Below are 14,006 nucleotides of genomic sequence, written 5' to 3'. Positions count from 1 at the left end.
TATTGAATGCCACCCCCACAAATACTGCCCTGAGCGGTTGCCCATGTCATCCATATCAGAAACCGCCACTGAATATATCAATTTTTTCTGGGTTTTGTGAAACAATTTTCATATCCTTTGCAGTCATACACTACTTTTGCGCTAATCAGGTAAAAAAAAAATCAATTTCAATTTGAAATTTGGGACTGTCATGTGATAAAATGGAAAAGTTAAGCAGGTATTAATGCTCGTGCTTAGTGCCCAGGGGGGTTTATATTTGCAAAACTGGCTGCCTTCCAGTCCTTGATGTTGCTTTTAAATAGTTTTTGCAATAAATTATTAAATGTTAAGGTCTTCCTCTGCCAACCATTATTCACAGTGGTCCTTTTTCTTTGACCCCCAACTGACTAACAGTTGGAGGCTATATCCAACTTATTTGTTCATTTAATCTTTTTCAGTTGTGTTTGTTGTGCTCTGAAAGAGTTTAATACCCATGAAAGGAGTGAGTTCTGAATATTTCTCAGATGTTTTACTACTTTGCATCATGCAAATGCAAACAATTTCTGTAAAACGCACAAAGTAATTTCAGTTGCAAATAATAAGTGACTACACATAAATTCTAAAAGCGTACACAGGATGAACGTGAAAGTGAATTGGTTTTGTGGAAGAGAGCTGGGCCGCAGGTGACTGGGATGTTGATTCAATCAAAACTGTGGAGCAGATGATCATTAACAGTCAATAATTACTGAAATATAATGTAGTAATGCAACTAAAAAAATGACAAAGCATAACCAGAGGTAGTGAGAGGAATGAATCCACGTACAATCTGCCTGGATGACAGTTTTTTTCCTCCACAGATTTACTTTTAGAGCATTTTTGCTCACTGAAACCTCAGTTTATGTTGTGTTTTGATGGTTTTTTTCATCTCACGTGCAACACGTGAAATTGTCTTTGTGTGTTGCGTGGTGAGATTCTGGAAGAAGAGCACATTTTAACCTGGAGGCTAGTTACATAAATTAAGATTATTTATTTATTTATTTTTTGAGTTCCTGAAGGCAAACGTCTCTGCCTGTCATGATCTGCTCATGTTGCAACATGAAAATATTTTTGTGGATTCTACTTTTGGCATTTAGCATTTAGTCAGTAATAGCATCAGCACATCAATATAATACAATTATTTCCTGCCCAGTGCATATGCACATTGAAAAAAATCCCAGAAAAGTCATTGATGCATAATGGTTCCATTAGCTCATTGTGAAGATGTGGAGTTTTGGGTGTGTTTCCAGTTTAGTTGTTTTCTGAGTGTCTTGTCGACACCCTGCTGTCTCCTGTTTTCCCTGATTACTCTCTTGTTTATTTAGCCCCACCTGTGTCAGCTGCTCCTGGTTGGATCCTTGTCATTAGTCTTGTGAAGTCCCTGTGCCTATCTGTGTTCTGTTCCTTGCTCACTTGTGCTTTCAGGATTTGTGAACTTTATGACGATTAAAACTTTCATTTTGCACTTCATTCTGGGTCTGACCACATCCGTCCTCACCACAAACACCACAACTCATGGTACTCATAGCCTTGGTTTTCCATAAAGGAAATAAAATAATTCAGAGAAAATGCACTATTCCAGTAAAACCCATTTTACAAAGACTGAGCAAAGACGGCATCAATGAGAGAGTTCCAAGATGAAAACTGTTGTTAACCAAAGAGAACACAAGGACTCACAATTTGACAAAAATATCTTGATGGTCCCCAGAACGTTTGGCAAAATATTCAGTCCATTAATCAGACAAAAGCAGAACTTCTCAGAAGTTGTACACTCCATTACAACAGGAAAAATAATGAACAGCCTTTAAGAAAGACAACTTCAAACTGATGGGGTGGTAATTAACAGAATCTTGAATTATGCTCACTAGCATTAAAAGATGAAGAAATTGCCCCAGCTTTCCCTGTTTTTGACCAAAAGCTCATTTGGGTCTTACACATGTAAATCCATCTCTGAATGGCTCAATAAAATGCTATGAAAGTTTTGTAATGGCCAAGTCAAAGTTTGGACTCTAATTAAATATCTGGCCATTTCTTTTTCATAGAGTCTATTTGGGTTGGGCTTTTTTTTTTTCCTTTATTCACATGCGTAAAACTCAAGGTTCCCTTTAGAGCAGGGGTGCCCAAAGTCGGTCCTCGGGGGCCGGCATCCTGCATGTTTTAGTTCTCTCCCTGGTTTAACTCACCTGGATGAAATGATGGCTCTTAGAAGGCCTAAGAGGCACATTGACATGCTGAAAAGATTGTTACTACCACCAGGGAGAGAACTAAAACATGCAGGATGCCGGGCCTCCAGGACCCACTTTGGGCACCCCTGCTCTAGAGGGTGACAGAACAAAAACTCCAAGGTAATAGCTGTGTGCTTAACCCTCCTGTTATGTTGTGAGTCAAATTGACCCGTTTTATTTTATTTTTTTAATAGTTAGAAGTATTTTTTCTGCATGAAACTTTTTCTATTTGTCTTAATAAATACACTGTACATATAAATTGAAAATGATTCATTTTACAGATTTGCACAGGACTTTACAGTTCAACTGTGATGACAGGCAGACAAACAACATTCGACGTATGACATATGACAAGGATCCGACAAGAGACAAAGACAACAGGTGGGACTAAATACACAGGGAAGGTAATCTAGGAATGAAACACACCTGGGAAGCAATCAACGGGGAAGACGCAGAAACAACAGAGACTCAGGACAGAAACTGAACAGAAAAAATGGATCATGACATTGACAATAAGTCAAAATTCTTATAAGAAATTTATCACAGTATATAATAAATTATATGATAAATGCCCACCCCTAGATTAGCAACGTATGATAAATTCAACTTAAACCAACATCTAAATCCTGGTTACTTTTAAATACTAAATATTGCTTCTTTTTGCTGTGGCCTCCCTTACAACTGTTCATGCTGTAGTATAAAATGAATAAGCTGTTAGAAAGTATTTGACTCTGACTGATCCAGCTTTAAAAAATCAATTCAAAAGTTAATGAACTCACACATGAAACAATATGACAATATATATTTTTATGCAACGTGATAGATAACGCTTGAAGTTACCATGAACTTTTAAAAGGAAAAATTAAAACCTTTTTACTTTCTATTACAAAATACATCTAAACTTATGAAGCATTTTGAAAGAAGAAAAAAAGAAACAACAACACATGTTCCAGGAATAGTTTGATAAACTCTAAAGTCCTGAAAGCATCTCGCTGCTGACTTTTCCCTGAAGGGGAAAGCAGATACTCATAGGGAAAAAAAGATTCAGACAAACAAAATCCAAGTAATTGATTGCTACAAATTCACTTTAAGTGTCGACGTGAATAACCTTGTGATGGCTTCAGGATATTAGGAGATGCTGTGAGTCACGTCGTTGGGGAGATAAATAGGAGACCCAGGATGGGCATCCCCAGCAACCATCTTCATTATGGTAGGTGGAGACTGAAACAGAGAGGCTTGTTTCGCATGCTTTCTGTGAGCGATTGTTGAAAACAGGCGCGCAAGGAGAATTTACTACTTGATTATTATCATTCGAAAATCAGCTGAAATGTGTTTTGATCGTATCCGTGTTGCTTAATTTTACTTTTGATGTTTTGTTTCTTTCTTCCAGAAGTTTTTAACCATCTCAACCGAGCTGATCATCCTCCTCTCCTCCTGGTTGGCGAACGGCGTCGCCTCCCAGCTGACCTACGAAGTCACCGACCCGATCACCGGCAACCCGCTGCACTGTGACCGCTGCCCGCCGGGAACCTTCCTGCGCGCCAGCTGCTCCTCCATCAAAGAGAGGGAATGCGCTCCGTGTCCACAGGGCTCCTTCACGGAGCTCTGGAACTACATCGGTAGATGTTTGCGCTGCGGAGTCTGCGGGCGGAACCAGGTGGTGAAGAAGGAATGCACCGCAATCAGCGACTGTCAGTGCGAGTGCAAACCGGGTTACTTCTACAGTCAGGACTACGACATGTGCGTCCGACACAGCGAGTGTCCCTCTGGGCAGGAAGTGCTCACCAAAGGTACGGTCACCTCTGAGAATGTCCGAGTTATCCTGCAAAATATATGCAAATACAGGGAGACCAGGTGGTCCAGTAATAATTTGGGGGAACAAAATACACTGACATCACTTTGTGGAGTTGCAAAACAAACATCTAAACCAAAACAAACACAATATGTGTGAAAGAAATATGTTGAAGGCTGTTAATTTAACGGTGATATTCTTACATTCTTATTTTGTTCATTTGAACAAGTGATCAATCTCTATGTTTTCAACTCTCAGCTGCTGTTTCAAAGTGCAGCTAAGCAGATGAATATTTTTATTGATAGGGGGCTGGATTGCAGAATCATGAAGAACATAAAACATGTCAAATTATTATTCAGGATTCCCACAACGGTGAAGTTTTTACCACTGTTACCTTTGGCTGTTTATGGAAGGGGATTCCATTCTTCCTCCAATATATAAATTAACTGAACTTAATTGTAAAATGAAGAGTGAAAGATTTCTTGCTCACATTGTGCGATGCTGCCTCACTGAGGCAAATTATTGCAACTGCACTTCCAGTCTGCTTCTCTTATTCACAAACAAAGCAATGTGTGATCGTTTTTCTGAATTCTCTCTGTTTGATATTTATGTCCTCCTTAAATATTCATTTAAAGACATTTCCATTTCAAACATATAAAGTTTGATTAATGGAAATGCAAACGATACATAAATTAATATTAACATTAAAACGTAATAAACATGACAATATTTTGATACTGCTTAAACTACACATTTGTGATAAATCGGGAAAAAATGACTCACTTGCAGGAACAGCCGAGACAGACACGGTGTGCAGCGTCTGCTCTGAAGGCTCCTTCTCTGACATTTCCTCCGCTCATCAAAACTGCACTCAGCACAAGAACTGCAGCGATGCAGGACTGCAGTTAGTGCTGAGAGGATCCTCCTGGCATGACAGTGTGTGTGCAAACTGTCAACAGCTCAAAGGTAAAAAAAAAAAAAAAAAAAAAGGCAAAACAAAGTTTAAGCAGCAGGTGTTTTAATAACTGTATCAAGGAAAATAAAATCTGATAGATCATTCACATGAAATTGACATTGATGTTTTATTAATGCTGGAATTTCTAACTTGACTGTTTATACATCAGTTTTTAAGAAAGTTCTCAGTGGAGCTAATTTCTTGTTTGACTAAAAGTAGTTCTAACAACATGTTTCCTTTCAGATGGAGCCGAATACCTCAAAGAAATCATCCCACCTTTTTTCATTCACCACAAAATGAACATCAAACGGCTGCGACGAATTGTACACAGGCTCCCATCTGAGGATGGCAGAAAAGCAAGAGAGACTCGGGAGCTCAACTTCTCCGAACTCCATTCACGCATTTGCAGTTGGGTGTCATCGGCCACAGCGGCACAAATTCAGCAGCTTCCAGACATAGTGAATAAAATGGGAGCAACTGGTGCTAGCGAGAAGCTGCAGAGCAAGCTCAACAGCATTCAAACACATCTGACAGAGCACTGTCAGTCCGAGATCTTGAGTAATGCTATCTTAAGTTAATCCATAGTAATTTGACCCAGAAATATGAACTGTACCACATGCAGGACGTAAAGATGCTAGGGGGCATGAAATCCTGTGTTTAAAGCAACAACTATCTCAATAGTTTGTGTTTAAAATTATTGGGAAAAAAACAAGGAAATACCTAAAAAGTAGAAAACTGAGAAGTTTAAATATTTTAAAACAAACTGACACTCATTAACACTTCCCTGATATACCTCATATGGAGGTTTAAACTTATGAAAAAAGCGTTTAAGTAAATTAAGTACTTATAAATGTTCAAGTGTAATTTTGGTCTTCATTTTGCTAATTTTGCTTCATTTTCTGATTAGTTTTGGATAATTGGTAAATTGCCTGACAGCTCACAAACATAACCATTGAGATTAAACTGTTCTTCTGAAGTGTGACAGAACAGTATCTCTTTAATGCCTTAGTCTGTAGAGGAAGTAGCAGGGTGAATAAGATGGAAATTCAAAAATACTGAAAGTTCCTCCATGACATTCAGATATTACTGCTGTCATTGAGGATTCTTAAAAACAAGCAAGTAAAAAAATATGGTTGCGTTTATTAGACACGATAAAAGGAGAAATTGTTTGCAAATTGCTGCACTAGACACAAGTCTTTCTTAGTTAACTTGCTGCTCCAAATTGTTTAGGATATCAGTTTTGAATTGGATCTGTGGATGATGGTGCCACATGGCATTAGAAGATGTTTCCTTCTGATCAATGGACAGGTAGATTTTCATTTCGCTCAGCATTTTGCAGCTTGGCCACCTCTGTCAGGGTAGTAGCACTGACAACAGAAAGTTTGAGATTCATAGACTGTTGTTCCTTTTTATTTGATTGTTCCTTTTTTTCTCTTAACCAATCAGACCTTTCTTACCTCTGATTCTTCCTTATTGGGAAGATTTGCTCTAACAGTGGTAGTACACTCCTGAAACTGTGTCAGTAAAAGTAGGTAGGTAAATCTATTTTTTTTTTATCCATTGCTGTACCGACGTTCTTGTAAGTCAGAGATGTTTTACAGTTTCTTTTTATACATTTCCAACATTTCTGCTTTTGGGGTGCATGGTTGATATTTATATTTTATTAGTTGTACAAAATTGACACAGCCATTTACTTTACCTACCTGTTCATGTTCTGGGTTATGGACTAGGAATGCTTGTGTGGTGTATGTTCCCCCACCTGCTTTGTTTCTCATCTTGACTACTCCAAAGCACTGGGATGCGACCAAGAGTCAATTTTTTTGTCATTTTTTTACTGAGGTACTTGTAAGCCAGAGGGGGCAGATGTTTAAGTTTATTTTTGTGTATTTCCAACTTTTCTGCTTTTTGAGTGCATTGCCTGTACAAGCTTGAGCTCTTTTGTGAGGATGATGTGGAATAGTTAAGTCATAGAAATACTTGTCTTACTTTGCTCTACTTTTCACTATTTCTTTAGAATATTGGTCTTTAACTTTTTTTTATAATAAAACATAAGGAAAAGAGGTTGTTTTTTTTTTCTATGACTTTCTTTTTATGTGTATGCAAAAACCTGCACTAACACTTGGGCAGCATGAAATATCAGCTTGTTGTATATATTCTTTTTAAAATGTGTGGTAAGGAGTGAAGCACCATCTGCGCTCTTTTTTCTATTGTATGTAAAAATGATCCTAATTTATGTTTTCTATTTATATGAAGGAGATAAAATATGAAATCAGTAGAACTTTTTGTTTTTACTTTTGCTTTGTATATTCAATAAATATAATTTCACACTTCTGGTTACTGGAAATTACTGCTTTCAGTGGTACTTAATTTACTATAAACAAGTATTGCTATTGACATATTTTATACTTTTAATTTGCTTAATCTAACCATATTTTCCCCAAAACAAGATGCTATCTTGTATGTTCTGCTGATTGTAATGTTAGTCAAAAATCCACAGCAATAATTTGAGTTATTTAGCCTGTCATGAGATAAAAAAGGGTGTTCATTTTTCAAAGTCATATTTTCAATGTGATATTCATACATTGATAAATAGAATTTCTAATAAAGTATGTAAGTTACAATCTAAGTATTTAGTTGGCAAGCTAAATATCTAACTCCAAACTATATAATCAGGTTACAACTGAAATGGTTATGAAAAAGTACGTTACCCAAAAGCATTTTTCATTTAATGATAATAATAATAATAATAATAATAATAATAATAATAATAATAATAATGACATAAACAATAATGTACATATACAACTTACTATTTAAAACTATAAATTAACTTTAGATCTATAATAAACTATGGGACCAGGCTGAACAGCTTCGTTTCAGATAGATTAGTATGTAAAAATTATATTTATATGGATGAGGTAAAATGTAAAATAAGTAAGACTTTTTATCAGGGGGTCATAATTTTGTTTTTATGTTAATTACTTTTCTGGTGGAAGATCAACCTCCCAGTCTCAAGTCTTTTACATCCTTTAACAGTTTTTGAAGGGATTATTTATTGTTTCTTGAATGGATGATTTTGAACCAATAACATAATAATCTGATCTTTCAATATATTCAAAAGCTTTTGTTGAACTGCAGTCATCTAAGTCAGGTGTGTTAAGGCGGGGTAACATCTAAAACATGCAGAGCAGTATGCCTCGAGAACCAAGAAGACAATATACTTTTTCTGTGTCCCTGCAAAAACACATTTGACCTCAAGAGGGCGTAATCCACCTCTGTAATTTATCAGTGATTACGGCAGAGGGAGTACAGAATTTGGCTTGGAGGACACTGGAAACATTTCCACATGAACACATTTTCTACAACAACAAAAAAAGGGATGAAGGTTATTGCTAAAGAGCTCAGCTGTTCAGAGTGCTCAAGCTAATCGTGTATTTAGATCATTTGAATGAAAAGTTGAGTGGAAGGAAAAATGTGGCTGAAAATTATGCACCACAGGCTTGAGATAATTGTGAAGCAAACCCGATTCAGAATTTTGGGAGAAATTCACAAGGTGTTTGCTGCAGCTGTTTTTACTACTCCAATGGTAGTAAAAACAGCTTTCAAGTTGTAAATGAAGGGCTAAGACTCTGATGAAAGAATGGTGCAGAATCTAATTTGTTTGAGGTCCAGTGTAAAGTTAGGACAAAGATCATGTCATCTCCTTTTGTTGGTGCTCTGTGTTTATCAAATCCAAAGTCAGTGCATCCATCCAGGATATTAGAGAGAACTCCATACTTCCCTCTGCTGAACAGCTTTATGAAGAGACCAATCTCAGCAACATCCAAGTGTTGAGGAAATAAACTGAACTAGCCTGGTAAAAACCAGCCGCTTGTACACTTTGCTTCGTACAGGTCTGGGCTGTCAGCCGTTGAGAAACTGTTGATTCCTGGAGGCGTGGACTGTGTTGAGGTTTTAAATTTTATTCAGTTGCTAATGTTTGTCAATGACTTGTGTAATCTGCAGTTTGATGCCAAGAAGCTTACTGGAAATTGCCTGCGCTGCAAACAACCATCCGCCAATGCGAAGAGAGAAGTGCAGAATGGAACAAGCCGGTTGTTAATGTTAATTCAATATTTGGAAGCTTGATCAACACAGGCTGAACGGCTTCGTTCACAACCTCGGCTGCCATTGCTCAAACTGCAGGCGGACTGCAATTCTAAGGCAGCGCAGAAAATCAACAACACTCACGACTTCTCTTTCTGTTCGCTAAAGATATCTAAAAGACAATCCAAGTGAAGGGAAGAATTTTTTCAAAGTAGGCAAACTTTTTAAATCCATTTTTGTCATTGGTCTTATGGTATGCTCTTCTAATTTTCTGCATTCAATTAACAGGACTCTTTAATAGCCAGCTTATTCAGCAATAGTCTTTTGTGACTTTCCCTCCTTGCCAAGGGAGTCAACAATCGTTGGCTAGACATCTGTCAAATAATTGTTTCCATGATTATGTAGAAGAAATTATCACATTTTCTTAAAACAAATGTTTATTGGTCTCCTATCATTTTCTAAGAATCAGAATGTTGACACTTGTTAACAGTAAATTAGAATAGTCCAAATTATTAGAGGTAAATAAATAACTGAAATGAACAAACTCTTCTATTACCTTGTGATTTATTTAAAACCCTGATAAACAGAAGCTATGGTTCCCTCTGCTTAACAGCTTTATGAAGATACTAATCTCATATTCTAGAGCTTAAAAAGCTATACATCCACGTGCTGAGGACATATGGACATTTCATTAGGGATGTTTTTCAAATCCTGTTATTGCTCTAATGGTATAGTATTTTAATTTTAAATTCACAGCTATCTAAGAGCCAGCTTCCTTAGCAATGACCTTTTATGGCTCCCTCTCCTTGTGCAGGGAGTCAGCCTTCAAGTCAGCAGTTTTCCTCATGATAGTGTTGAAGACATCACATTGTCATGCATTTTGTTGGTCTTTTGTAATTTTCTAATAAACATAATTTTGCCATTGGTTAACATTAAAGTAGAATAATCCAATTTAAAAGAAGTAATTAAATAATTGATATTAACAAATTCTCCCATTATATTACCTTCTGATTGAAAGATGTGAGGTCTAGACAAAAATTTCCATCTGATCACACGGCATAAAAGCCTGAATTAAAATATATATATATAGCATTACCTGTGAACTATGGACAAAATAAATAAATAATCTACTCAGAATACACGTGAAATTTAGGCTGATGCAAATGTGTAAAGAGGAATTTCCCTGCTTCTATAAAAAGGTCATCTCACCAAATAAATAGAGCTGGGAAGCAGAGAGAACTTCATCTTCCTGACTGTCTGGTCCAGATCATCATAATGGTATGTGGAGGCAGTGCTGCAGAAATGGGCTGCGTTCTCTTACGACAAGCGCATTTTATGCAGGCAGCATCTGGCAGAAACAGTTTTATACGATTTATTCTAAAAGTGCCCATATTTAGCTGTAATCATGTTGCTTCGGGTAAATTGTTTCTATCTCAAATTAAGATTTGTTAAATTTTACTTACTGACGTTTCTTCTTTTCTTTCCAGAAGGTTTTAATCCTCTCAACCGAGCTGCTCATCCTCCTCTCTGTGCGCTCCTGGTTGGCGAACGGCGTCGCCTCCCCGCTGACCTACGAAGTCACCGACCGGATCACCGGCAACCCTCTGCTCTGTGACCGCTGCCCGCCGGGAACCTTCCTGCGCGCCAGATGCTCCTCCACCAAAAAGAGCGACTGCGCTCCGTGTCCACAGGGCTCCTTCACGGAGCTCTGGAACTACATCGGGAGATGTTTGCGCTGCGCAGTCTGCGGGCGGAACCAGGTGGTGAAGAAGGAATGCACCCCAATCAGCGACTGTCAGTGCGAGTGCAAACCGGGTTACTTCTACAGTCAGGACTACGACATGTGCGTCCGACACAGCGAGTGTCCCTCTGGGCAGGGAGTGCTCACCAAAGGTACAGCCACTCTACACTCTACGCTTCGTTTTCATTAAAAGTGCAGTTTTATTGATAGTTTTTATGTTTCACCTGCAGGTACACCAGAGAGAGACACAGTGTGCGGTATGTGCTCTGTTGGGACCTTCTCTGATATTTCCTCCACGGATCAGATCTGCACACAGCACAAGAGCTGCAGCGCCGCAGGGCTGCAGTTGGTGCTGAAAGGCGCCATCTGGCATGACAACCTGTGTGCAAACTGCACAGACCTCAAAGGTAAAATGTTTCCCTTCAAGCCAGAAATTGGCTGGTTAATATCTGTAGCCTGTTATAAAGGGGTTCTTTAGTTGTGTGTTGGAGCACATAAACAACAGTTATTTTATCTGTCAGTCTCCTCTATAAAGGTCAAGGTTCAGGACTAATGCTGCTCCCGTCAAGTACACTGACGGTGCATTTTAGCCAGTCAGATGTTTAAGTCATTTCATAAGTGCACTGCAGCATAGGGAATATAAATAAATACCCAAATATGTAATATTCTTTAACAAACGGTCTGCTTGAATATGTGATCATATAACTAGCTATTAAAACTAATTATAACAAAAATTAATTAGGAAGATAATCATTGTCTTTTTCGTTCATTTTTCATTAAATAAAGTGTTGCGTTGTTGCTGAAATGTGCTACAGATATAACCTCACTTTCATTTATTTTAAAACAAATGTCTTTTTTTTGCATAAATTATTATGTATATATGTTTAGATTTTTTAATGGTCTGGGCTTCTATTAGCCCTCTATATTTAAACACTAAGTCACCAATATATCTTAAATACTTCCACTTCTCAGTAACTGAAAGCTATTTAAATCATTACTAATCACTGATTTATGACTCCTAAATGTTTTGTTTTACTTTCTACTTTCAGGAAGTAGAAAGTAAAACAGTCCTGTTGTGTCTCTGTTGCTGGAGTGTGTCATAACGTCCCGACTGCCTGTCTCCTCTCTCTAGACGGAGCTGAATATCTCAAAGAAATCGTCCCCGCCTTCTTCATTCATCACAAAATAAAAATGAAACGGCTGCGTCGAGTGGTGAACAAGCTTCCATCTGACAACGTCAGAAAGCAGGAAGGAACTTTGGAGCTCAGCTTCTCAGAGCTTCACTCACGCATCCGCAGCTGGGTTTCCTCTGCCACTTCCATGCAGATCCGGCAGCTTCCAGCCATTCTGATTAAACTGAGAGCGTCTCACACAGGAGAAAAACTTCAAAAGAAGCTGAATAGAATTGACAAAAATCTATTAAGGCTCTGCCAGGAAATGATAGGGAGGTAGATTTAAATTAAACTTTGCTTAATTTAAATCTGTTTTATTTTTCTTGCACGTGGCATTCCAAATATTTCACAGGCTGCTTTGTTATTATGGGACTTGATTTTTTTTGTGTCATATCAACATGCTGTCTTACTTCTGTTTTTGTATGCTTTGACACTTTATGCCAAGTTAAAGAAAAACTGGAGCTTTTAATTTAGTTTTTGGAGGTAAAATTTGCACTGAGGGGATCTAAAAGATGTTAAAGGGGCAGTATTACGTAAAGTCAACATTTTTGAGATTTACATCATGTTGTAATGTTCTTTCCTCATCAAAAATCATATCTGGAATGTTGCCTTGATTCTTTCATGCATGTTTGAGAAATCCTTTAATCTCCATACCAGTTGGGGCAAAACGTCTGGGTGGACCTAGCACCACCTTTGATACGCAGCTCCAAGGTGGAGCAGCAGTTTCCAAGCTTTTGCTTCACAGAGCAGCCCTCCCCCACTGAGCTCCTTCAGACTAGCCAGAAGCAATTAGCAAACACCTGGTGGAATTGCGCATCAGCTGAGGTCTTTATAGGAGCTCACCTGGTTGTAGAATGTTGGTAAAAATGTTGTTAAAGGGTTAATAGAGGAGCGCTGTTGTGATGACTTTCTGAAGGCAGATTTTCAGAAAGAAAATTAGTTTTTAAAGAGACAGAGGCCTCATTTCAAGGCATTAAATTATGATGTCAACTTTCTTTCAAGTCATATTTCATCTACGCATCATTTTTATAACAACACAGTTACTTGATTGTGCTATAAAATGGCACTGTGCCTGGGAAATACATAATGATGCCCCTTTAAATTCATTAAGTGTAAATGTTGAAAAGCTTCAGTCTACATTTATCTACCTCCCCTATTTATTTCTCCTAAAGAGAGGTTGAGCGCTTTTCACTTTTACTTACTGTATTTCAAAAGTATTACTTTGGTACGTCTTGTGTTGAAATTGTCAAAAGAGAGATATTAATTTATTTGAAGAAATATGCAAAAGAGTTTTATTCTATAGAATTACTGTTGTTTTTTAATATGGAATACTGCTGCATACATTGCTCAAATAAAAGCAAAACACATATTCAGTGCTAATTCATCTTTTGTAACAATGACGGCTCCACCAACATCTTCAATCAACACTCACATATCCAGACAGTTTGAATTTTAGAGATTTCATGTGCAGCCATCCACAGGCCAAGAACTATATAAAACCTTCAATATAGTGTTTATTTAGTGTAGTTCCATGGTAAAATAAGATCATGACAGTAGAATGTATAAAACTCCAGTTACCGCCACACAGTGTTGTGTTCAAGACCCCCTAACCCGAGACCAAGACAAGACCAAGACCAGAGTGTATCGAGACTGAGACAAGACCAAGACTTTTAGGGTCCGAGACCAAGTCAAGACCAAGACCGAGGAAAGTCGAGACCGAGTCAAGACCAAGACCAGCGGCCGTGCTACATGACACAATAAAATGTAAAATATGATCGAAATTGCTTCTCAAAATAATCTGAAAGATCCATATTCCCATAAAAACACCTAGATATTAAATACTTAATACATTTTACCAATATTAAATATTCCATTTCTGTGCTACAATGTGTGATGGTCTTGTGCCATCCCTAAATACATAACACCCTGGACATTTGCCCATACTGCTCATATAAGAATCCACCACCACTGTTGCACCATTAAACACAGCAATTGAGGCAAAGCCCTGACGGTAAATAAC

General features: G+C 37.7%; 2 protein-coding genes across 4 annotated transcripts; both read left to right on the top strand.

Moving 5' to 3' along the window:
• Window positions 1-3,398: 3,398 nt before the first annotated feature.
• LOC103149727 (tumor necrosis factor receptor superfamily member 6B-like) lies at window positions 3,399-7,047 on the top strand. Its single transcript, XM_007569034.2, has 4 exons — window positions 3,399-3,450; window positions 3,631-4,030; window positions 4,822-4,998; window positions 5,231-7,047. The coding sequence occupies exons 1-4, from the start codon at window positions 3,448-3,450 to the stop codon at window positions 5,563-5,565; spliced, it is 915 nt and encodes a 304-aa protein (XP_007569096.1). The 5' UTR covers window positions 3,399-3,447; the 3' UTR covers window positions 5,566-7,047.
• Window positions 7,048-7,914: 867 nt separating this feature from the next.
• Window positions 7,915-12,544, top strand: LOC103149726 (tumor necrosis factor receptor superfamily member 6B-like). Of its 3 annotated transcripts, none has more exons than XM_007569033.2 (4): window positions 7,915-10,351; window positions 10,564-10,966; window positions 11,045-11,221; window positions 11,947-12,544. In XM_007569033.2, exons 1-4 carry the CDS (start codon window positions 10,349-10,351, stop codon window positions 12,264-12,266), a joined length of 903 nt encoding a protein of 300 aa, XP_007569095.1. In that variant the 5' UTR covers window positions 7,915-10,348; the 3' UTR covers window positions 12,267-12,544. The 3 variants fall into 3 exon arrangements, with proteins under 3 accessions (XP_007569095.1, XP_007569094.1, XP_007569093.1); XM_007569032.2 differs by having other exon boundaries at window positions 10,561-10,966; XM_007569031.2 differs by lacking the exon at window positions 7,915-10,351 and adding an exon at window positions 10,363-10,490 and having other exon boundaries at window positions 10,561-10,966.
• The last annotated feature ends 1,462 nt before the right edge of the window (window positions 12,545-14,006 follow it).

This window comes from Poecilia formosa, unplaced genomic scaffold (genome assembly GCF_000485575.1).
Source record: "Poecilia formosa unplaced genomic scaffold, Poecilia_formosa-5.1.2 Scaffold235, whole genome shotgun sequence".
Taxonomy (NCBI): Eukaryota; Metazoa; Chordata; class Actinopteri; order Cyprinodontiformes; family Poeciliidae; genus Poecilia; species Poecilia formosa.
This window is presented reverse-complemented; position numbering and strand designations above follow the sequence as displayed.